At 37.6% G+C, this 26,272-nt stretch overlaps 1 protein-coding gene across 1 annotated transcript in view; it reads right to left on the bottom strand.

Moving 5' to 3' along the window:
- The window catches only part of lt (vacuolar protein sorting-associated protein light), a 286,135-nt gene that overhangs the window by 112,935 nt on the left and 146,928 nt on the right, over nt 1-26,272 (bottom strand). The window contains exons 15-16 of the mRNA XM_090383057.1: nt 7,691-7,863; nt 4,517-4,709 (exon numbers count right to left, since the gene is read on the bottom strand). Of these exons, the coding sequence (XP_090239183.1) occupies nt 4,517-4,709; nt 7,691-7,863 (366 nt within the window). The remainder of the gene's footprint in view (nt 1-4,516; nt 4,710-7,690; nt 7,864-26,272) is intronic.

Below are 26,272 nucleotides of genomic sequence, written 5' to 3'. Positions count from 1 at the left end.
AAATTGGCACTGTAAACATGAGATGGAATACTTAACTTAGGATTAGATTTTAATATCAGATCATTTTTTTTTTTTTTTTTTTTTTTTTTTTTTTTGGTAGTTGTTGGCACATCGTCTTCTGTGGCCATAATGCTCCCAAGGTTTTTGCAGTACTTTGATCCAAGCCCAAGGCAGGATTCGAACTCGCGACCTTTAGGTTGCCAGGCAGGCACTTTACCCACCCGGCTAGCCAGGTCGGCCATAGAAATCTACAGATATTGTATATATGTGCTTTCCTTCACTTGAGATGACATTCTGAAAACGGAGGACTGTATGTGACACAGTTTCGCGCAGCATCTCATTGGGGATGTTGCCTACATGCTCTTTAATGCTTGCTTTCAAATCGACAAGCATCTGTATGCTGCCACAGTAAACTCTGTCTTTCAGGTATCCTCATAGCCAGAAATCACAGGGATTGAGATCTGTGATCGGGCTGGCCAGACCTGCGAAAGTCTCTGGAAATGATGCACTCATTTCTGAATGTTGAAAATGGAGCAGTTTCTTCCCGTGTTGACCAACGTGGGGAGGGACACCATCTTGCACAAACACTATGGTCTCCAAGCATTGCCTTTCTTGCAGGGGCAGGAATAATGTGATCTCTTAGAAGAGTGCCATACCATACACCTTATGGGGGACCATGAGGTGCAGACTCTTCAAAGAAAAATAGTCCGATTATAAACTCTGCTGTGAATCCACACCATACTGTAGCATATGGACTTTGTAGCGGTCTTTCATGCACAGTAGATGGACGAGAAGTTCCCCGTATTCGGCAGTTTTGTGCATTTACAGCTCCACGAAGAGTGAAATGTGCCCCATCAGACCACAAGATCATTCAAGCCCATGTATTGCCAAGTTCCATACAAGCCAGAAATCGTAGAGCAAAGTCTATTCATTGTTGCTGATTACAAGACTTTAGTTCTTGCACTATGTGAATCTTGTATGGAAACCAACATAAAATTATTTGAAGAACTTTATGTACAGAAGACCAAGGAAGGTTCAAGTCTCTTGACACCTCTGGTAGTGTTTCGCATTGTGACCATTGCAACCACCACTTCATCCACTACCTCCATTCCGATACGTGGTCGTCCCCTGCCTGGAATTACACCTAACTCCCCAGTCACTTCAAATTTCTTTATTAGCTTTCGAAGTCTCACTGCCATCAAAGGTCCTTTAAGCAAACCTTTAAGTTTCTAATATTCACATAGTGCTTCATTAGCATTACTATTATTCTGGTAGAACAGTTTTACTAAAAGAGCACATTCCTTTTTTGTAAAAGCCATAATGGTTATTGACGGTGGCAGTGGCCTTTCTGCTTTTATCTAACAGGATGTCATTTGCGTAAACAGCATGTCTTGAAGTAAATGACAACTTTTATATATGTGCTGTGCCATTTTTCCCCTGGTGGCAGAAATTTGAACAAATTTTTTTTTTTTCTTCTACAAATTGCTTCCCCATACCCTAAATGACACATCCACTGATTTTCACAGTGCTAACTCTAACCGTTTTAACACTAGGGTCTCCTGAATGGGGAAACTTATTTTATAACCAACTGGTATATACACACAATATTTCATAATGTGTTGGCCCACCTTTGGCTTTAATTATACACATGCTATACACATGCAAAGAATGCTATATCCATGTCAGTAAACTCTGAAACCAATTACTGAAAACAGAAAGGTGGGAAGGTATTTTAGTCCATCCCTCTGGAAACACAGCTACTGATTACAGGCATGCTGGATTGGCCCTAAGCTGATTCATTCCAAAGGTGATCAATGTGGCTATGGTCAAGACTCTGGGCTACCCAATGAAGATTTTGTATGCTCATATCTTCAAAATCAAGGTGCTATAAGCTGTTCAAATAGGACATGGTGCACTGTCATGATGAAATAGAAAAGAATGTAATATAGAAAGAATGAATGTATCGTAATATAGAAAGAATGTATTGTCAATATAACGCAACCCCAGGAACTCACATCTGATGAGAATGGGCTTGGCACACTCAGGAAAGAGAAGAATGATGGATATCATCATTCTTCTCTTTCTTGGCGATTCCCTTGTACTTCTGACTCTTGTTCTCTCTCTCTCTCTCTCTCTCTCTCTCTCTCTCTCTCTCTCTCTCTCTCTCTCTCTCTGTCTGTCTGTCTGTCAGGGTAATTCAGAAATTTTTTTTTTTGGATGGTGCAGAATAAGCCTCACACTTCCTTGCACCATATAGCTAATAATAATAATAATAATAACATGCCATTCATTGTTCGAGGAATGACAACCAATGGTTCAAGCTATACAATGAGAAACAATCACAGATGGTGAAGGCGCTTTCACCAAACGTTACAGTTGGGATAAATAATGTGCTACAGGCATTCACCATCTGGTATTGTGGAAGTTAGTAGTTTGAAAAAAAAAATTAAGGAAGAAATAGACATACTAGTGGGATGGATGGGTATGGTTTTTTTTTTTTTGGCTGACACTGTGGCTGACATAAAAACAACAAAGACCTTTTTACTTATGTAAACTCTAGAAGGCAGGGGATGAATCAGATTGGTCCACTTGCTGTTGGTGGTTTGACTGTTGATGATCCTGTTCAGGTAGCTGACAAACTGAATGAGTATTTTGCATCTACATTCACACATGAGGAATTCTGTAAGGAAGGGAAGGACAGAAGTTTACTAAATGCTAACAGGGAGCTAAATAATTTTGTAATAACAGAGAGCAAAGTGGAGGAGAAATTGTTGAAGTTAAACATAAAAAAGGCACCTGGGGCAGATGGAATCTATCCAGTTATATTGAATGAGGCAATGAGGTAAGTAAGCAAGCCCTTAGCCTTAATTATGAGAGCATCCGTAGATTCAGGGGAGGTCCCCATGGACTGGAGATGTGCAAATGTATCCCCAATTCACAAAGGGGGTTCACAGGGTGACACAAATAATTATAGAATTTTGTTCTGGGGAAAATAATGCAGTCACTGGTTAAAGAAGTGATGCAGGATCACCTAGATAATAGTTCAGACACAGCATGGGTTTGTTAAGGGGAAGTCTTGTCTGACCAATTTGATTGGGTACTATGATGTGGTCACAAAGGAACTGGATGCAAAAATAATTTTGATATCATATACTTCGATTTCAGGAAAGCTTTTGATACTGTTGCACATGGAAGACTCCTTTACAAATTGGAACAGTATGGCATTAAGGGCAAGTTGCTGCAATGGATAAAGGGATGGTTGAGTGGGACACAACAGAGAGTGGTAATCAATGAACACTGCTCTTCGTGGACTAATGTTATTAGTGGAGTACCCCAGGGTTCAGTGCTAGGCCCATTGTTGTTTTGTGTATTCATCAACGATATTGATGAAGGTATATCAGGCTTGATGTCCAAGTTTGCAGATGATACAAAGGTTGGCAGGATTGTCAGTGATAGTAAAGACAGTATGCTACTGCAACAGGATCTAGAAAAGTTAGGCAGATGGGCTGAGAAGTGGCAACTGAAGTTTAATATTGACAAATTCAAAGTACTGCATATGGGTAGCAGTAACAGCAGAAAAACATACCAACTGTGTGGTACTACATTCAGGGAAGTTGAGAATGAAAAAGACCTGGGGGTAATTGTGCAGTCAGATATGAAGTTCTCTCACAGTGCAGACGGGCTGCCAGAGCAGGTCAGAGTTTTGTCAATGGTATATAGGAATTTTGCTAGCAGAGACAAGGAGGTGATTATACCTTTGTAAAAGGCAATGGTCAGGCCACACCTTGAGTACTGAGTACAGGTCTGGAGGCCTCATTTTAAGAAGGATGCAGAGTTGCAATAACGAGTACAGAGAAGGGCAACAAGATTGGCGAGAGGAACAAAGGGGTTCTCTTACTAGGAGATGCTTAAATTCTGTAAGTTGCAGCATCTGGATACTAGGCACCTGCGAGGTGATCGGATTGAAGTGTACAAAACCTTGAAGGGTTTGAGCAGGCTTAATGCTGAAGGGATACTTCCTCTTGCTCAGATTAAGAACCTGAGGGGCATAGATTCAAACTGAGGAAAGACAGTTGTAGAACAGATGTGTGAAAGTTTGCCTTTAGCCAGCGAGTAGTTGATTGGTGGAACAGACTTCCATCTGTTGTTGTGGAAGTTGATATATGATATCTTAAATAAATTTAAGGCTGAACTAGACTAACATTTGGAGTGACCGGATGGGTGAAATAGGAATTTTTTTTTTTTTTTTGTTTTTTTTGGCTGATGCTCTATAAGCTGGCTTTCTTGCATCATATGCCTCAACTAATACTAATGATATATAAGCTTCCTTCTTTGCAATATTGCTATCTACTACTACTACTACTACTACTACTACTAATAATAATAATAAATAGATTATAACAAATTTTCAAATGTTAGTTCAGTTCACTATTAGAATTTAATTTTGGTAAATTAATACATCTTAATTGCCAATATTTTTTTAATATTATATTTATTCAAAATAAATAAAACTCACCTCAAATAAAAGTTTACGCTTATCCTTAAGTTTAGACACAACTATATCAATTGGAATATTTTCTGTATTCTCAATAAGCATGTCAATTGTATCTACTGGACTAAGCTCCATCAATGTTTCCAGTTTATCCTGGATGGCTCCATAGAGATTATAGGTTCTTATAAAGGTAAAAATCTTTTCTGCTTTTTTAATCCTATTCAAAAATAAGAAGAGGTAAGTGATCTATGAGCAAAGAATAAGTTTCTAATAATAATGACAGGAAGTTGCCTTGAGAAATATACAGTAAAGTTTAGTGAATATATTAAAAAATTTTGTGAAAATTTTTTAGATGAGAAATAAAAAAGTATACAGGAGGATTAAAATATCAGAGCATAACAAAATCCTGCATATTTTTAAAGAACCTCAATGGAACACAAATTTCCTTTCACAAAAAAAAATTCATCGGATAAATTACTTTATCAGGACTGGAAGTGTAGTTCAGAAGTTAATGTCTAAAGAACTTTTTTGATGCTCCACTGAAGTCCATTAATCATGGCACACAATCATGCTAATACATGCCACAGCATTCAGTAGCGGGTGTACATGTGACCATATGGTGCACTTACTACTGAATGCTACTGCCACTAGATCTGTTGCTCAATTATATCATTGGTAAAATTAGCATTCTAGCAAGTGATGGAGGAGAAAGCTGTTCATACAGCAAAACCTTGAAATAAAATAGGTAGAAGTAAAGGAATAACACCTGCATTTTAAGCTAACAGCTCTATATTATAAAAGGTCATGAACTTATCAATCCTTCATCACTTTATTATCTTCAAACACAGCATACAGGAACTCCCTGGGTTACGTAATACTCGATTAATGGAAATTCGACTTTACATAAGTTTTTGCCAGCTGGTGCAAACTTAAAAAAAATCGTGGAAATGTATTTTGCATTACGTAGGAATAAATGGAGGTATCGTGAAAATATCGCAATGTGAACCCAATAACACATTGTTTTTTGATAATTCGTTCCAAGACCTCAGAAGTTGAAATTTTCGCTATATAACTAAGCTATTTATCTCTCTAAAAGGTTAGTTTTATAATGGAAATTGCACTACACTTTCATCATTATCAATTTTGAATCCTTTGTGATATTTTTCTAAAACATATTTCTGGAGGTCACTACCATAAAACAATAAAAACAATTTGCACTTTCCAGTTTATTGGGTTTTTCTGTTAGCGCAATCTATTATAAATGGGTAGTAAACTCGATCTTATTGCATTTGTGATAATACTGATAACTGGAATTCTGTTGGTTTTTACATTATGGTATTATGATGAAATGAGTTCCCCTTCACTGAAATCTTCAATCATAGAAAAAACATAAATCAATTTTCAGAATCTTCTCTTCATTCCTATTTACTTATTACAATGGTGAAGGGAAAGGGACCAACAGAAAGTGCAAGTGCTGGCAGTGCTAGGGAACGAAACAAAATTGATTTAAAAATGAAGATGATTAATTAAGAAGTACGAAGCAGGACAAAGTTTGTCATCTATTGCAAGGAATTGTCTCACTGCTTCAACAGTGAATACTATTTCAAGGGACAGTGCGCATATAAAAGAACATGTTAAAGTATCAACGAATTTAAGATCAACAGTGATCACAAAAGTGTTCAGGTGTTATACCGAAGATGGAAAAGCTATTAATAATATGGATGGAAAATCAGATTCAAAAGCAAGTGCCTCTGAGTCCAACGGCTATTCAAGCAAAAGCAACAAGTATTTATGAAGATATTAAGGATAAGTACGGCGAACACCAAGCCAAGTTCATGGCAAGCAACGGGTGGTTTAATAGGCTCAAGCATCACGCTGGTTTCCAAAACATTAAAGTATGCGGTGAAGTCGCCAGTGCCAATTCTGCAGCTGTAGAGAAATTTTGAGATGTGTTGGAAAAAACCCCTTCTAAATATCCATAGCCCTTGACTTCCGCAATGGCATGCTTATCGGATAGAAAATTAATTCTGGCAACAATGCTCAAAAGGTAAAACTTGCTGACATTATGCCTGTATCCTCCCTCTCTCTTTTTGTAATTTTATAGTTTTGAAATTTTTGTAAATTTGTTCACTTTTGAAATTTTTCCTGTGCACGAGATAAAAAAATTGAATAAATAATTCTATTTACATATTCGTTGAACATTTCTTTTTTGCTTCAATCAACTTCAGTGCACATAATTGCAAGTGCTGCATAATCATTTAGGGAAATTCCGACTTATGTAGAGTGATGCGGAATGCAACCCTTACATAAGTCAGGGAGTGGCTGTATCTTACCATTAACCTAATTGGCAATGGGTGAAAGTCCTACCATTATATTTTGGCTGCTTATTGCCTACTCTGAAATGTAATGAAACATAATTAAAAGGACCTTCTTCTTATTCCCTCTCCTCCTCCTCGGCTTTTTGAAACTTTATTAATACAAAAATAAAAACATAAGTTCTGTAGAAATTTTCCTTTCTACTGGCTACCCATATGACCCCATTTAACTTGAGTCCCATTCCAAATGCGTCACCATTATATTGGCTTAAAGGTTGTGAAAATATATTTCTATTACAACTATATTTATGCCATATTTAATTAAATACTGATAAATAAATTTAATAAAATATTAATAATGTACTTTGTTTTTTCTTGGCTTGATCTTACTCACTTGGCATAGTGCAATTGTACTTGTGCATGTTTTTTTTTTTTTTTTTTTTTATCAGAACTGCAGTGTATAAAATAAAATATTAATAATATACTTTGTTTTTTCGTGGCTCAATCATACTCACTTGGCACAGTGCAATTGTACTTATGCACATGTTTCTGTTATCAGAATTGCAGTGTATTGTAAATGTTATTTTGCACTTCATAAAAAATAGCAGGTATGTTGACAACAGCATGAAGTGTGAATTTACTTTGATAAGTATAGCAGGAGAGAAAAGCATATAAATGTATCCACTAGAAGTTTCAGTGAATCGCCAAAACCAAATAATAATGGGTTGCATTAACAAAAAGGTTGGGAACTGCTGCCACGTACACCACAAAAAAAAAAAAAAAATCTTGCAATAAGACAATAAATTAGATTATATTTCATAATATAAACAATATTCAATTGAATTAATTACAAAAAGCATATTTATACAAACAAAATTCTTACTGGAGATATATAGATAGAGCTTTGTCATATTTCTTCTGATATATGTAGAGCTCTCCAAGGCTCTCCATTAAATACACATCAAGTGCAATTGTTGTACGTTCCATAACAGCTGTTACTACAGCAGAAACATTATAAAGGTCAGAGGGCCATTTCTGAATCCATTTCAAGAATCCCTGGAAATTAAAAAAAAAAGATGAATTGTTCCCCAAGACACAGAAATAAGTTATTTGCTAAGTTTACTTAATAACTTTACTTAATTACATCAATCTTATTAGCTTCTGAATTAAACAGTTCTCTCATGAGTCAAGAAAAAAATGACAAGACAGTGTGAGATTATGCACTCTCCATCTTGTTTTCACTTCCCCCAAAAAAAATTTACACAGCACTAAATTAAGAAATGATTAGCAAATCATGATGTATACAAGTGCAGTTAATTGAAGAATACAGAAAGAAATTTTTTACAATTAAAGAAACTAAATATTAGCAAAAGGTGTCTAGAAAATTATGAGATTACACAAAGAACTATAACAAAACAATGCTATTTTATAGTTTTATCAATAGTCATCACTGAAACATACACCCTATGTAAATATGCTTCTGAATGCACAAATATCTCAAAAAGACACTTTTTTTTTGTTGTGTGCATGTTATTTACAGAGAATGCTGCCTAAACATTTTATTGGTAGCATAAATAATACATGGATTATCATTAGGCTACCAGAAACCTGCCATGACTGGAAAGTACAATATGCCATTAACAATGTAACAATTGTGAAGATGAAGGAGCTGATGTGGGCAAGTTGCCATGTAGTGCTTTAACTGAAACAGTTAAAAGTGAAAAACATTACTATAGGTACCATAGTACACAATCCACTGAAAAAAAAAATTCACTGATGTTTTCTCAGAAAAGGGTGAATGAATCATTCACCCTTTCTGAATCATATTATAATACTGATTTCAAAAATGACTTCCATTTGTTTCCATCACAATCAGGTGTCTTAAAAAATCACAAAAGAAAAAACTTGATTCTTCACAAATTTTTATTAGTTTTGGCAGAATTGTGTGCATTGAAATTATAACAAAATGCTACTTTACCAAACTTTTATATTTAAATACTTTATTTAAAATGGCAGGGTGGTGAAAAGTCCACTAAACACTTTCCTCTCATTTTAAAAACTGATCTAAGATGGGTAAAAATTTAATTTCTTTGATTTTCTTGCAGATCCTTCTACTTCATAATCCAACTTCAGCATCCAGCAATAAATAGCCATGATATCACGTTGGCATTCCATCCCCCCCCCCCAGTACTTCATCACCATGCCTTTAATGTGTGGTGAAACCTCTCACCCTGTTCTTCACCATAGATTTTCTGAGAAGTAGTCGATGTGGGAGCATAAAAAAAAAAAATGTACTTTGACACTCATATTGCAGTCCAGCTTCTTGAAGTATGCAACATATTTAAAACTATATTCTTGTAGTCTGGATCCTTCCGGTTCCCTAAGAAATTCTCAACAACTGACCTGAAACTAATCCATGTCTGTTTTTCTCTTTTAGTTATAGTTCTCTCAAAATTTTGGTCCCTCATCAGTTTGCAATTTGAGGTCCAACAAAATACCCTGCTTTAGCTTCTCTTGGGTGATCAATGGGAATTTAGTGCAAAGGTAGTTGAAGAAGGGACCTTCCTGAGGTAAAGCTTTCACAAACTGTTTCATCAACAAACTATCCCCCTTTAGCCAGATTCCTGTCCAAGTAATATATCTTTCACTTTAAAGTCAGCACAGACCAACCAACCATGTTCTTCATACTTAATATTTTTCAACACTTCTTGAAGTGTCTTATGTTTCTTTCAAATGCACAGACTGGGCTACTGGAAGTGACCCGTATTTATTTACATCCAGGAACAACACACCTTCAAGAATCTTCTTTGATGAGTCAATAAAAAGTTTCTACTGTGTAGGATTGTAACTAATTCCTAAATAGTTCACTAAGTCATTTACATTAACTGCAAAAAAAACCATAGAATCGTCCTCAAAAAAGTAGGGTACTAATTCTCATTGTCTGTACCATGAGAAAAATATCCCAAATATTAAATTAATTAACAAGGAGTTCTGCAATTTCCTTTGGTAAATTTAAATCACTTACCAGATCATTGAGGTCATGCTGTGAAAACAGTCGTGGGCTAGGCTCAATGTCCCCAGGCATATATACTTCAGTTTCATTTTCAGAAGCTTCACTTTCAACACTCTCTGCTGCTATATTCTCCAATATAAGTGGAGGGCACAGAATCAGCAAGTTATCTCCATGTGGAACTGGTCTAATGTCAGATAGAATATTAGGATACACAATGCCCTTCTTACTCTATGTCTCTACATTAACTATGCTAAAGTAGCAGTCATAACAGTGGTTTGTAGGCTTCTCCCAAATCATGGGAATTGCAAATGGCTGCCTTATTTTTACCATTTTTCCACAATCTCAACGCTTCAACATAGGTTTAGCCCTAAAAAAAGCACAATACACATTTTTTAAAATTCTGTAATATATTGTCTTTGCTTGAGGAATACATAACTTCCACAAACAGAACAAAATAAGTTTGGATTGTTCGAACACGTGTGTGAAGATATTTTACTCACTTTTCAGTACAAGTATGACCACAATAACCTCAAAAAAAAAAAAAAAAAAAAACAACTGAACTCACACTGATAAACACTGCTGCTTGGAGCTCTTAAGGGTCAAGAAAGAAATCTGAGGGCATTGTTGCCAAACATTTGAAGATCTAGTTTTTACAAATTCTCAGCATTTACTCATAACTTATTACAATTAATACAACTCATGACATCAACTTAAGTGATCTGTGAAAAAAATGGTATGTGATAGAAAAAATATGAACATTTCTGAAATTAGTGTAAAAAATTGAGCAAAAAACAGCTATTAGTTTACAAACACTGAAATCCATGCAGAGTGGCATTATTCATTAATTGGTATTCATTGGTATTCACAATCCATCCAAAAATTTATTCATTAAGTGATGAATACCAATCAAAGCAAAGATTAGCTTTATAAATTGAAAAAGATGAACACCAACCCTATCAAAGATTATCTTCACTAACTAGTAAAGAACCAATCACAATCCATCCAAAAATTTATTTCTTCAGCTGAAAAGTACAGAAATGAAAAATTGTTATCCAAATTTAAAACTGAAGATCAATTATTGCAAGATGGACAGAATGACATAGGATCAAATCTAACTGGTAAAGATGAACAACAATTCGAACAATACTTACGTTGAATAATCACAATCAATTTCAAGATTTATTCTTCAGCCAAAGAGTTGAGAAATGAAGAACTGCTATCTAAATCTAGAACCGAAGAACAATTATTGGAAGGTGGGCATGGACAGACTGACATAGGATCGGATCCATTTACATGACCAATAATAATTACTGATACAATGCAAATAATTACTTAGAAAAAAAAAAAAAAAAAGGTCCTTCAACTGTAGATTCTATATTTGAATAACTATTTAATAAAACAAATCATTGATTTATGCCATCCAGTATGATAAAAAAAAAAAGAAAAATGGGGAACAGCTTAATAGATCGTGGTTAGTTATTCACAAACCAAAGATGTAGTTTTTTTCGTTTTTGTTGCAAACTATTCTGTAACTCAGACATTCTTCTGGCAATGGCAGGTTTTAATACTGGCGAAATTTTCACCAGCATTTGAAAGAACATGAAAAATCAAAAAATCATTTATGCTTGTTGACAAATTGGATTGAATTGTCAAGTAGATAGGGCTTAGAGGGGGAACACATATCCTGTGTGTTATCAGATACTCAGCCTAAAACACTGATGGATCCAATATCTCTCTATTACAGAAGATTTAGGAGAAGTCCAGTTGGCCTGCCTCCCTAAAATCCACTCATGCACACCTTCTCGATGGTAAGCCCTGTTACGTCACTTAGGTGGCAACGAACATATAGAGTGGTTCTCTTCAAGATGCCTGGTCAGCGTGAAGAGGAAAAGACCAAACCCTCCAGCATATGGCAGCACAACAAAACAAATGGCCCTCAGTCCCCAGCAGCTTTCACTCCCCCTCTTATGGCAGCGAGAGGATCAGAGTGGAAGCAGAGGGTGCTAAGAATCTCTGGGTACGACCAGGCTGCCATGCACGGAAACTGAACTTGGCCTGTTATTATGTAAGATCACTCATCGGTGAAGACAGAATATTAGAGCTGGAAAAGGAATTAGAAAATGTGAATTGGAATATCATCGGTTTGGCTGAAACAAGAAGAAGAAATGAATCATAAGTTTATCAAGTGGAAATCTGCTGTACACCAATGGAAACAGTGAAAGGAGTGAAGGCCGAGTTGGGTTTCTGGTCCATAAAGATTTTAAAAACAACATTTTGGAATTCAAAAGCACATCACCAAGGGTGTCAAGACTAATACTCAAGATTTCTAAGAGATACAAGCTAAACGTTATAATGATTTATGCACCAACATCGAGCCATGATGATGAAGAAGTTGAAGAAATGTACACCGAAATTGAGTCTTCTAGATGAGCAGAAAACCCACTACACTATTATTATGGGGGACGTCAATGCTAAGGTTGGAAAAAGACAAAACAGTAAAAAAAGGAGAACTATAGGAAATTTTGGAATTGGTGAAAGAAATGAAAGAGGCAAAAGACTTGTGGAATTTGCAGAACCTCAAGGATTGTCAGTAATGAACACTTTTTTCAAGAAAAGAGTGAACAGAAAGTGGACATGGAAGAGTCCAAATGGATTAACAACTAATGAAATCGACTTCATCCTCACTAACAGAAGATATATTGTGAATGATGTTACCGTCCTGAATAAGGTAAATGTTGGAAGTGATCACAGAGTGGTAAGATGTACACTTGATATAGATGTAGGAAAGGAAAAAACTGACTTGAGTAAATAATACAAAGGTCTTTGAGATAACAGAAGAGGAGAAAAAGCAGTATGTACTGGAACTTAAGAACAAGTTTGAGCTTCTGCAGACTGCTCGGGACCAAGATATCGACGAGGAATATTACAACTTTCTGAAATTGATAATGCCCAAGAAACCTACAGGGAAAAAGAAATCCAAAGAAGAAAAAATTTGTCAAGAAACACTTGTCACGATGAACTGAACACGACAAATGAAGAGCAAGAAAAACATGACAGGGAGAAAATTGATATACTGAGTTATGCAAAGCAATTAGAAAGAGACTCAGAGAGGACATAAGAAGATTTAACACAAGAAAAGTAGAACAAGCATTAAGGGAAAACAAAGGATTTAAATCAGCAGCCATGAGCAATAATACAGAAAGACAAATGATACTAAAACTGAAGAACAGTGATGGTGTACTTAAAAACAGCAGAGAGGGTATAATTCAAATAGCAGAAGACTATTATAGAGAATACACCTCTGGCATTCCCCTCGCTGAATAACTCCACATGTGTGAATGTCGATGCAAAATATTCATTTAGTTTGTTAGCTACCTGAGCTGGATCATCAACACTTGACCCATCAATATCAAGTGGATCAATCTGATTCATCCCCTTCCTTCTAGAGTTTACATAAGTAAAGAACTCTTTGCTGTTTTTCTTTGCATCCCTTGCCAAGGATTTCTCGTAATCTGCCTTCGCCTGCCTAACCTCCTTTGTAACTTGGTTGCATATCAACTTGTATCTATCATAGGCTTCTGTGTCCTGTGTTAATTTGTAAGTATCCCATGCATTTTTCTTCTCTGCCATATGCCTCATTAGTTCATCTGACATCCATTTTGGCCTAAACCTTGAACAATATTTCTTAGTTGGTATGTAAAGCCTAGTAGCTTCCAAGATAAGTTCTTTGAATGCTTCCCATTTTGAATTTGCTGTTGGTAACATCATCAGTTGGTCCCACTGTATAGAATTTAAATACTGTCTCAGTCCATCGTAGTCGCCTTTACGGAAGCAATAACCCTTCCCTTTACCCCTAATGGTAGTTACCTCTTTGAGTAAATCCCACTTCAGCACACTGTGATCACTGCCACCTAGTGGTTCATTTATCTGCAGATTCTTAATGCATGAAGAATCACTGCTGATAATCAAATCAAGAGTATTACTCCCTCTAGTTGCCTCCCGAACATGCTGATGTAGAAAACAATCATCCAATAAATCCACAAAAGCCCTGCTAGTGTGTGAGTAACCAGCCCCCAAATTCCAGTCAATATCTGGGAAATTAAAATCTCCCATTATAAGACACTCTGATTTACTGGCCCACTCTATTTCCCTGTACAGTTCCTTATTATACTCATCAGAGTCATTAGGCCTATAGCACACTCCTACTCTCAATTTTGATCTCCCAATGTTTATGTCACACCAAACTGACTCCACACTGCACTGTCCAGCGATGTCGACTGGCTTCACTTCCTTGGTTTTTATGTGTTTCTTAACTAATAGCATAACCCCTCCCCCCTTCCTATCCTGTCTATCCTTTCTGTAGACGTTGTACTCCCCAAATTGCAGTTCTGCATCCCTTATATCTGTGTGACACCACGTCTCTGATATCCCAACAATATCTGCCTTCGATGTTTTGAGCAATACCTCAAATTCATCAAATTTATTTACTAAACTCCTAGCATTGGTGTACACGCAAGTATACCTGCACCTGTTTCTATTCTTAGCTACCCTAACACAACCCATGTGTTTACTTGTACCGCAATGGCTCCCAGCAGTCTCTGAAATACCATGCATCTTGTTTTTCAGGCTTCTGCTCATTCTAATAGAAGCAGTGCAAGAATCTCTTTCACCTCTGCCAGTGGCTACTGTCAATCTATTGGTCTTTGTCTCCCCCCAAGCTAGCAGTTTTCCGACCCACCTAACACTGCCTCGATAGCATCAGCAAATATTCTTGCACTCTTTCTATTTAAGTGTATCCCATCCCTGTAGAAGCAATCTCTCCTGTTAACAAGTACAGTCCAGGCTGAAAAAAATTCTACCCCTTGAGCCTTGCACAATCTTTCCAGGGCCGAATTGATCGACAAGGCTCTCATCATATACTCCCTCCTATCGTGTCTAGGCAGAATTGCAGACACTTTCAAATTCAACCCTAATTCTCGGCTTTTGTTCAACAGTGACCTGTACTTGTTAAGTAATTCTGCCGGTCTCCTACTCTTAATATTATTAGTGCCAACGTGTACAACTATATCACCTTTTGTGCCCTTAAAAGATGATATTCGCTCTACAACGTCATCAACCTTTGCCCCTGGCAGACATACCCTGGTCCTGTTCCACCTATCTTTTTTACAAAGCATGTTCCCCGTTTCCCTGACAATAGAGTCACCAACAACTACTAGTTCCTTCGGGACCAGCGCATTCTGCCTTTGGGGTTGTCTCTGTGTCACGCGATGCCCAAGTGCAAGCTCTGGCCCTGATGTGGGCAGCTGAGAGCTTGATGGGCCCCTCAATTTAGTTTCTTCGAGGGCATCCACCCTGTCCTTCAAGCTCTCATATAGGCCCACAAGAACGCCGAGTTGTTTCCTGATATCGATACACTCCTTGCATCGCGCACACACAAAGACATCCCCCTTGGCAGTATCATGTCCCGTACCCGATTGCTCTGCAAACATCAAGCAAACAGTGCATTTTATAAGGCTGTGAGTCAGAGGACAACTGCCCCCCCCTCAGTTCTGCTCTGAGCCACAGCACTTCCATTAGCTTGAGCCTTTTGCTTTGCTGCTCTGGTCTGAGTCATGATTCTATTAATTTATTAATTATGTTATGTTATTAATTATATTACGTTTGTAATCTAAGTCGTTATATGTATTTATTTAAACGTACAATTTAACTGCTAACGAAGTTCAACTAACGCTATCTAGTACGGTATATAACCTACGGTATATCTAGTACGGTATCACAATGGCGGGAAAGTTACTAACGGTAGCGGTAGTTACGAACGGTAGTTACGAACACGTGGAAACCCTTACCGATACTTTTACAAGGCCGAGTAAAGAATAAATACACCAAATTAATCAAAAAATCACAAAATAATGTTATACTACTAAATTTAAATCAAAAGTTTTAGAAAAACAATAATTTCAATAAATAAGAAAAATCCACTTAGCGGCTTTGAACACGACCGTCACTAGTAGCCTCGTCTGCATTTTTTTTTCAGTAGCAGTAACTTTCAGTAGCTTTTCTAGCAGTAAGCTACAGAATCTTGAAATAACTGGGAGTAAAGTGGAGGAGAAACTGTTGAAGATAAACACAAGAAAGGCACCCGGGGTGGATGGGATCTATCCAGTTATATTAAAGGAGGCAGCAAAGGAAGTAAGCAAACCCTTAGCCATAATTATGAGAGCTTCCTTGGACTCAGGGGAGGTACCCATAGACTGGAAATGTGCAAATGTGACCCCAATTCACAAAGGAGGATCAAAGGCTGACACAAAGAATTATAGACCTGTGAGCTTCTGTTCCAGGAAAATTAATGGAGGCACTGGTTAAAGAAGCACTGCAGGATCATTTAGACAAGACTTCAGTTATAGCTCAGACACAGCATGGTTTTGTTAAGGGGAAGTCTTGCCTGACCAACTTGATTGGATACTATGATGCAGTCACAAAAGAACTGGATGCAGGGAATAACTTTGATATTATATACTTGGATCTTAGAAAGGCTTTTGATACTGTTGCACATGGAAGACTGCAACACAAATTGGAGCAGTGTGACATTGGAGGCAAATTGCTGCTATGGATAAAGGGGTGGTTGAGGGGGAGAAGACAGAGAGTGGTAATCAATGGACACTGCTCATCGTGGACTGATGTTATTAGTGGAGTCCCTCAGGGCTCAGTGTTGGGTCCATTATTGTTTTCTGTATTTATAAATGATATTGATGATGGTATATCAGGCTTAATGTCCAAGTTTGCAGACGATACAAAGGTTAGCAGGGTTGTCAAGGACATTGCTGACACTATGCTGCTGCAACAGGATCTGGAAAGGTTGAGCAGATGGGCTGAGAGGTGGCAAATGAAGTTTAACATTGACAAATGTTAAGTACTACACATGGGAAACAGCAACCCCAGAGCAACGTATCAACTCTGTGGTACTACACTGACAGTGGTAGAGAATGAAAGGGACTTGGGGGTGGTTGTGCAGGCAGATATGAAGTTCTCTGAGCAGTGCAGACGGGCTGCAAGATTAGCTCATGGAGTATTGTCAATGATATACAGGAATTTTTCCAGCAGGGATAAGGAGGTGATTATTCCATTGTATAAGGCGATGGTCAGGCCACACCTAGAGTACTGTATACAGGTCTGGAGGCCTCATTTCAAGAAGGATGTAGAGCTGCTGGAACGAGTACAGAGAAGGGCAACAAGATTAGTGAATGGAACAAAGGGGTGCTCTTACGAAGAAAGGCTTAAGTTTTGCAAATTACAGTGTCTGGAGACTAGGCACCAGCGAGGTGATCTGATAGAGGTGTATAAAGCCTTGAATGGTTTAAGCATGCTCAATGCTGATGGGATTCTTCCTCTAGCTCAGAAAAATCACCTGAGAGGGCATAAATTCAAATTGAGGAAAGACAGATGTAGGATAGATGTGCGGAAATTTGCCTTTAGCCAGCGGGTGGTTGGTTGGTGGAACAGACTTCCATCCCTTGTGGTGGATGTTGATAGCCTAAATAAGTTTAAGGCTCAGCTGGACAGGTATTTTGAACGAACAGAGGGGTGAAGTGGAAGTGGGTTTTTTTTTTTTTTTTTTTGGCTGATGCTGCATAAGCTTGCTTTCTTGCATCAAATGCCTCTACTAATGCTAATGCTAATGCTAATTATACAAGGAGCAAGGGAATGATGCCAGCAGTGAGGAAGATGGATTGCAAAGTAGCAACACATACGACATACCCGATATTCTTCCTGATGAGGTAGAACATGCATTGAAGAAAATGAAGAATCAGAAAGCCCAGGGGAAAGATGAAGTTACTGTAGAGTTGTAAAATGGGGAGGAAGAGACAACACAAAAACTGGCAAGACTCTTCACAAAGTGCATTCGAAAAGATGTGACACCTAAGCAGTGGAATAATGCAATCATAGTTTGCTGCATAAGAAAGGAGATAAATCAGAAATTGGAAATTATAGATTAATTAGCTTGTTACCCCACATCTACAAGTTGTTCACAAGGGTCATTACTAACAGATTAGAAAGAATACTTGATGAGAATCAACCGAAAGAGCAAGCTGGCTTTAGGACAGGATTCTCAACTATGGATCACCTTCACGTAATATCACAGCTAATGGAGAAAGCAAATGAATATAAAACACCATTATGCCTGGCATTTGTTGATTATGAAAAGGCATTTGACTCCATACAGCATAAGGCAATGTTTCCGGCACTAGAAAGACAAGGTATGGATACCCCACATATTATGATTTTGAAGAAAATATATGAGAGTGCTACCTCCTTTATTAGACAAGCAAAGACAGTAGGAAATTCAAAATTGAGAAAGGAGTTCGACAAGGAGACACAATATCTATGAAGCCGTTTACTGCTGCCCTTGAGGAAGCTTTCGGATTAGACTGGTCGGTAGAAAGGAGTCAATGTGAATGGAGAGTGCCTAAACCATTTACGATTTGAAGATGACATTGTGGTCATAAGCCACGATCCCAAAGAATTAGAGAAAAATCTTAATCAGTTATGCACAGTTAGTAAGGATTTAAGACTAAAGGTGAATATGGCTAAAACAAAAGTAATGATGAAGAAGTATGCCACAGAAAGGGAAATAATGATTGAAGGAGCAGTAATTGAAAAGGTGGAGTCATATACTTATCTGGGACAAGTTATTAGCTGTAATAATGATAAATGGCTGGAAGTCAAGAGAAGAATAAATTTTGGATGGATAGCATTCAGGAAATATAGTCACATACTGAAGAGCAATACCCCAGTTTGTCTGAAACGTAAAATAATGAACCAACGTATACTCCCCACCATGACTTATGGAAGTGAAACTTGGGCACTCAACAAAAGAATGGAAGAGAAGCTGAGAACTACACAGTGAAGAATGGAACAAATTATACTGGGAATCAGACTGTTAGATAAGAAGAGAAACACAAGAATTAGGCAGCAAACTCAAGTAAAGGACATTCTTATCAAAACTGAAGAACTAAAATGGTCTTGAGCAGGACACATAGCTCAAAGACATGATGACAGATGGACTAAAAAAATAACAGAATGGTATCCAAGAGGAGCTAGAAGAAAACCTGGAAGACAAAGGCAGAGATGGATAGATGAAATTCATGAGTTTGTGGGTAGTAAATGGATGGCCAGTGCTCAAAACAGAAGGAACTGGAAAGTTGCTGGAGAGGCCTTCATCCTGCAGTGGATTGAAAATGGATGATGATGATGTCAACTAGATTATGTTCCGGTATAACAATCAACATCTGGTACAGCAATGTCTTCTAAATTCAGAAATTCCACGTTGACAAAAATGTGTTGGAACATTTAGTAGCAATCATTAATTTCTAACCAAACAGTGCCTTGCATTCCATTGACACTCGGGCATTTTATATAATAACAAAATGGAAATTTCTTGAAATTGGTTGAGTTACTGGAAAAATTTGGAAGTGTTATGGCTGAGCACGTATGAACAGTGAAAGATGAAGAAAATCATACCCATTATTTGCGTGTTGAATCTTCATACTCAAATAATTTTATCTATCTCATTCTTGGGTAAAAATACCCAAAATGAGATAATAGAATTAATTTCTAATGAAGTACCTAATAAATTTCTCATCAGATCTGAAACATGCCTAATATTACTCAATTCTGTGTTAGGATAACTAAGAGCAAGACACGTGCACGTATGCTAATGCTAAGAGCATTGTAAATAAATTTGACGAGCCTGAAATACTGATTAAGTCGTCAGACACAGACATTATAAGAATAGCAGAGACGTAGTGTCACTCAGACATAAGTGACGGTGAAGTTGAATATGGGGAGTACAATGTATATGGGAAGGACAGACAGACAGGACAGGAGAGGTGGAAGGGTTACATCCAGTCAACATGGGTGATGAGTACAATGCTGAGTCAATTTGGTGTGATATAAGCACTTGAAAAACAAAATTCAGAGTAGGAGTGTGTGATAAGCATACCAAACAGCTGTACAGAGAAACAGAGTGGGCCAGCAAATCAGAATGTCTCATAATGAGGGATTTTAACTTTCCAGATGTTGACTGTAATTTGTAGGTTGGTCACTCACACACTAGCAAGCCTTTTGTGGATTTCTTGGATGGTGGTTTTCTACAGCAGCGTGTTAGAGAAGCAACAAGAGAGAGGAAGCAATACTCTTGATCTGGTTATCAGCAATGACTCTTCATGCATTATGAATCTGCAGGTAAAAGACTCACTAGGTGGAAGTGATCACATTGTACTAATGTGGAATTTAATTAAAACAATAACTACTGTCAAGGGTAAAGAGATAGGCTTTTGCTTTCATAAGGGTGATTACAGAGGTCTTAGTTTTTAAACTGTGTGCAGTGGGGCCAACTGATGATGTTACTAACAGCAAATTCTAAATGGGAAGTAATCAAAGAAGGTTTTTTATACCAACAAAGAAATACTGTTCAAGGCTTAGACCTAAAATGGATGTCAGATGAACTATTGAGACATGTGGCAGAGAAGAAAGTGGGATTTTAGCATTAGCAGAGATATATGATGCAAAAAAGCAAGCTTATGCAGCATTAGCCAAAAAAAAAAAAAAAAAACTGCCCCCAATCTCACCCTTCCGTTTGTTCCAAATATCTGTCTAGCTCAGCCTTAAATTTATTTAGGCTATCAACTTCCACAACAAAGGATGGAAGTCTGTTCCACCAACCAACTATCCGCTGGCTAAAGGCAAACTTCCGCACATCTATCCTATATCTGTCTTTCCCCAATTTGAATTTATGCCCTCTCAGGTGATTATTCTGAGCAAGAGATTGTTTGGTTTGGTTTGGTTTTTTATGGCGCATTGGCAGCTGTGGCCATAATGCGCCAAGACTAACTGAGCAAGAGAAAGAATCCCATCAGCATTGAGCATGCTCAAACTATTCAAGGCTTTATACACCTCAATCAGATCACCTCGCAGGTGACTAGTCTCCAGACCCTGTAATTTGCAAAATTTAAGCCTTTCTTCACAAGAGCAACCCTTTGTTCCATTCACTAATCTTGTTGCCCTTCTGTGTACTTGTTCCAACAGCTCTACATCCTTCTTATAATGAGGCCTCCAGACCTGTATACAGTACTCAAGGTGTGACCTGACCATTGCCTTATACAAGGGGATAATCACCTCCTGATCCTTTCTAGAAAAATTCCTGTATATCACTAACAAGACACTATGAGCTATACCTGCAGACTCTCTGCACTGCTCAGAAAACTTCATATCTGCCTGCACAATTACCCCCAGGTCCTTTTCGTTCACTACCACTGTCAGTGTAGTACCACAGAGTTGATACATCGCTCTGGGGTTACTGCTTCCCATATGTAGTACTTTACATTTGTCAATGTTAAACTTCATTTGCCACCTCTCAGCCCATCTGCTCAACTTTTCTAGATCCTGTTGCAGCAGAGTACTGTCATTAGTGTCCTTAACAACCCTGCCAACCTTCGTATCGTCTGCAAACTTGGACATTAAGTTTGATATACCATCATCAATATCATTTATAAATACAGAAAACAACAATGGACCCAACACTGAACCCTGAGGGACCCCACTAATAACATTAGTCCACGATGAGCAGTGTCCATTGATTACCACTCTCTCTCTCTCTCTCTCTCTCTCTCTTTCTCTCTCTCTCTCTCTCCCCCCTTCCCTTTCATCTATCTTCATCGAGCACGGGATATTCCTATGTGGGTTTTTTTTTTTTTTACACAACACACACTGGCCTTACCTTGACAGAGTCTGTAAAAACTGAACAGAGCAATGAGCCAGAGATGAACTTTTGTTCTAGGAGCTGCCCATACAAAAAAAAAAAAAAAAAAAATTACCACAGAGTAGATGTGTAGCAGAGGGGTGTAACTTGTTCATTATTCAGCCAGAAGCGCTTATAAAAATTCCTCATCCAGGATGCATTTCTCTCAATCTACAAGTCAGTCCTTTCCACACGAGTATTCCTGTTCAATGGAATGAATACTCTGTGATCCCACTGCCTAAAGAATAAGTGCCAACAAGCCCAAAAGATTTCAGATCAATCTCAACTTCTTCCACTCTCCTCAAACTCCTAGAACAGGTACTCCTTCCCGCATTAAGCCAACAGCGCATGTCACAGTAACCGAAACAGTTCCACTTCGCAGTCACAAAAGATCAACCATAACAAACCTCATGGTTTATTATGTTTGATCTACTGTTATTTGTCATAGAGGCACAAACATCCATCCTTCAGACCTTTGAAACTAAATCCAAATGAGTTATTGTGGATGCTGATATTGAAGCTGGCTTTAACAGCCTAGATGCCATAGCCCTTCTCAGTCTTCTGCAATCTTTCTTCGGGATTAATGGCAATCTACTAGCTTTATTCACAGCTTTATTGAGGAACAGAAGTGTCAACCTCACAATGAAGAGGTCCCACTTTACCTGGAAAATCACTGCAGGAGTCCCACAAAGTACTGTCCTTTCTGGCCTCCTTATCTTGGCCATTCTGTGTCCCCGTGATGATGATGCTTTAATATATGCCAATGATATAAAGTTGTTTACCTTAATCCCACCATCTGCAAATCCAAAGGCAATTGTGTCTTCAATCAGAGAGAGCTTGACCACTCTTTCACAACTTACTTCCAAATTTTTGGGTTAAACCTAAACCCTTCTAAATCTGCAATAATGATTTATTCACTCAGACAGAGACTAACAGTAGTTCAACCATCAGTTTGTGGCACTCTCAATCCCAGTGGTTACCAGCCATAAGGATCTCAGTGTCTATTTTGATCCAAAGCTAAGATTGATGCACACACAAAATACCTCAGAAAGGATTTACCACCTTATGCTGGAGAGCGAAACAACACTTACTCCAAGCCAGTGATGCCACAACTACTACCAGATATCTACAAATGACTGTTTGTCCAGTGGGTTGTAGATATCTGCTGAAATTTGGGTATCTGCTTTGCTCTCACTTCAAAATCCAGTGTTCACATATGAATACTGGACCCAGAAAGGGGCCGTAAATAAGCACTGCTGACTCTCTCAATTGAGAACTGACATGGCTGAGTAGCTAAATGTATCCAGGCTCCCAAATTTAATTGACATCATGTTTAATGGCTAAGGTAAAAATGTTCACAGGAGTGCTAATTGCCCCAGACATCTGGGATTTCTGTTAGTGGCATAAACCTCTACCATCCTTGAGGTTTATCCCCACACTAATCCTGAAATATAATCGTCTGAAACTTTGTAATCATTTCCTATCTGCCCAGACACCTCCTGAAATACAGACCCTCCTGCATCTTGTAATTAACCTGCAGAAAATGGGTACTGATTAAAAATACCGTTGCATTATATTTCCAATTTTTTATTCACATTTTCATTTTTGTGTAACTTATAATTTCTTAAGAAAATTTTCCCAATTTTTAATCACATTTTTCAGTTTCTACCTTACTGTCACTGTGATGAGTATTTTTGTTCCTAGTACTTGTATCATATTTAAAACAATAAAATAAAGATAATTTATTTTATTTTAATAACACAAAACTCAGCCTTTGTTGCCTATCACATATGAAGTTTAGCAGCAGCATTCAGCATTTATTGTGGTGCCATGTGGCAGAAACTGAATAGCTGTGGTAGCCAAAATGTGAGTAGGATTCTTGGCTGGTAACGTCATAAGCCTTTCTTAGAGTCAAAACTGCTGATATTTCCACTACAAACTCACATTGTTGATGAACAAGTTGAACACGATCATCAACAGATGTTTTTGGCTCAAAATGGTTGAATTATAATTCATCTGTAATAGCAATCCACCATTAGAAATGAATTATATTTGGTCTCCTATTGCTGATGGTGCATAAGATATTATATGCAGAGACTTGTGTGCTTATTTTTCTGGTCATCCATATGGCATTTGGGCTTCTATGTTGTACACCCATCTTCTGATAACACCACTCTGCATGGTTTTTGATGTTTGTAAACTAATAGCTGTTTTTCAGTTTTTTATACTGATTTCAGAAATGTTATTTGTTTTTTTTCTATGAAGTACTATTTTTTCACAAATTACTCATGTTGCTGTCATTAACTGTATTATTGAATGTATTAAGTTATGAGTAAATTCTGGGAATTTGTAAACTTTCGCTTCCACTTTCCTTTCAGAAAATCATTTAGCTCCTTGTTAGAGTATGATAAATTCTGGCCACTGCTTCCCTAAACAATTCCTAATGTGTGAATATAGATGCAAAATACTTTCAGTTTGTCAGCAACCTGAACAGGATCATCAACAGTTGAACCATCAAATTTGATTTGTCCCCTTCCTTCCAGTGTTTACATATGTAAAGAAATCTTTGCTGTTTTTTTTTTTTTTTTTTGCATCCTTTGCCAAAGATTTCTTATAATCTATCCTCGCTTGCCTAACCTCCTTTGTGACTTGATTACAGACTGGTTTATATCTATCTTAAGCTTCTGTGTTGCCTGATAATTTATATGCATCCCATCATTTTTCTTCTCTGCCAGGAGTCTCATTAGTTCATCTGACATCCATTTAGGGCTAAATCTTGAGGAGTATTTCTTAGTTGGTATGAAAAGCCTAGTAGCTTCTATGATTAATTCCTTGAATGCTTTCCATTTAGAATTGGCTGATGGTAACGTCACCGGTTGGTACCACTCTATAGAATTCAAAAACAGAAACCACTGTAGCCACTTTTAAGAAAGCAAAAACCTTCCCTTTTCTCTTGATGGTAGTTACATCAAATTTATTTACTATGCTGCTACCATTGGTATACATGCACCTGTTCTTACTCTTAGCTACCCTAACACAGCCCATATATTTACTTGTTCCATGATGACTCCCAGTAGTCCTTGAAATCCCTAGCACCTTGCTTTCCAGGCTGCAGCCCATTCTAATAGAAGCAGTGTAAGAATCACTAAGAATTCACTTCTGCCTACGGCTATTGTTAATCTATTAGATTGTGTATCTCCCACCAAGCTATCAGCAAATATTCTTGTGCTCTTTCTATTTAACTGTATCCCATCCCTGTAGAAGCTGTTTCTCCTGTTAACAAGCTCAGACCATGCTGAGAAAAAAAAATTCTGCCCCATGAGCCTTGCACTCTCTCTCTCTCTCTCTCTCTCTCTCTCTCTCTCTCTCTCTCTCTCTCTCTCTCAACTAAAGGACTTGACTCCAATTCAGGATCAGAAAAGAAATCTCCAGAACATGCAGAACCCAGAACAAGTACAGATCCAGGCTTTCAACTCTCGATACTGCAAATCTGCATCTAATCACACAGACAGAAGTGAATTATTTGGTCAGAGGTTTGGAGGCTTCTCCAAAACCAAGGTTCAATATTACTAAGATTACAGTTTCAGCAGTGGAAGCTTCTTGAAAAGGGTGTCAAGGTGTTTTTTTATAGGAAGAGGCAATCTAATATAATGACCTATTACTCCATGGATGGCGCTCTGGTTTATTGTAACATTGTCCAGGAATGAATAAAAGATTTACATCTGGAGCACATCCCCAAGCAGTGGAGGCTTTTCATTGTTTCATCCAAGGTCAGTTTGAAAGTAGTTTTACTCCATAATGGAAATAAGTGTCCATCTATAACACTATTGGCCAGTGCAGTTCACATGAAAGAAATGTATGAGAACCTACAGGTTCTTTTGCAAAAGATATGCTTTCAAGAATACAAATGAAATATCTGTGTCGACCTAAAAGTGGTAGTTTTGCTGACTGGGTTGCAAGTAGGATAAACTAAATATTACTGCTTTTAATGTGAGTGGGACAGCTAAGAAAAGGATTGCCACTACAGGGTTAAAAAAAAAAAATAAATAAATGGTCAGACTGTTCAGAAACTACACCATGCTAGAAAAATGTAGCACATCCTCCTTTGGTGGATAAGTCAAAAATCTATTTACTTCCATTGCACATCAAGCTATGTTTGATAAAAAATACTTGTGAAAGCAGTGGACATAAAAGAAGAAGGAGTTTCCTGTTGAGGCAAAAGTTTCCTTGAATCAGTGAGGCAAAGATAAAAGAGGGAATTTTTGTGGGTCCTCAAATCAAACTGCTATTCCAAGATGAGAGAAGAAATCACTAAAAAAATAAATGCTACAGAAATAAGAACCTGGAAGCCTTTTGAAAATGTCTGCAGAACTTTTTAGGCAAAGAGAAATCACAAAATTATAGTGAAAATGTGGACAAGCTAATTTTAGCATACAGAGAATTGAGATGCAACATGTTTTTAAATCTTCATTTCCTACATTCCCGTTTAGACGTTTTCCCCTGAAAACTTGGGAACGGTCTCTGACGAACACGGTGAAAAGTTTCATCAAGATATTTCTCAAATGTAAAAAAGATACCAGGGAAAATGGAGTCAAAATATGTTAGCATTTAGTGATTACTGTTGGAACCTTGTACGGGAAACACTAATGGACAAT

This window comes from Mastigoproctus giganteus, chromosome 10, assembly GCF_048544385.1.
Source record: "Mastigoproctus giganteus isolate SK-2022 chromosome 10, ASM4854438v1, whole genome shotgun sequence".
Lineage (NCBI taxonomy): Eukaryota > Metazoa > Arthropoda > Arachnida > Uropygi > Thelyphonidae > Mastigoproctus > Mastigoproctus giganteus.
The sequence above is the reverse complement of the archived record's forward strand: the minus strand, read 5'-3'. Positions and strand labels throughout refer to the sequence as shown.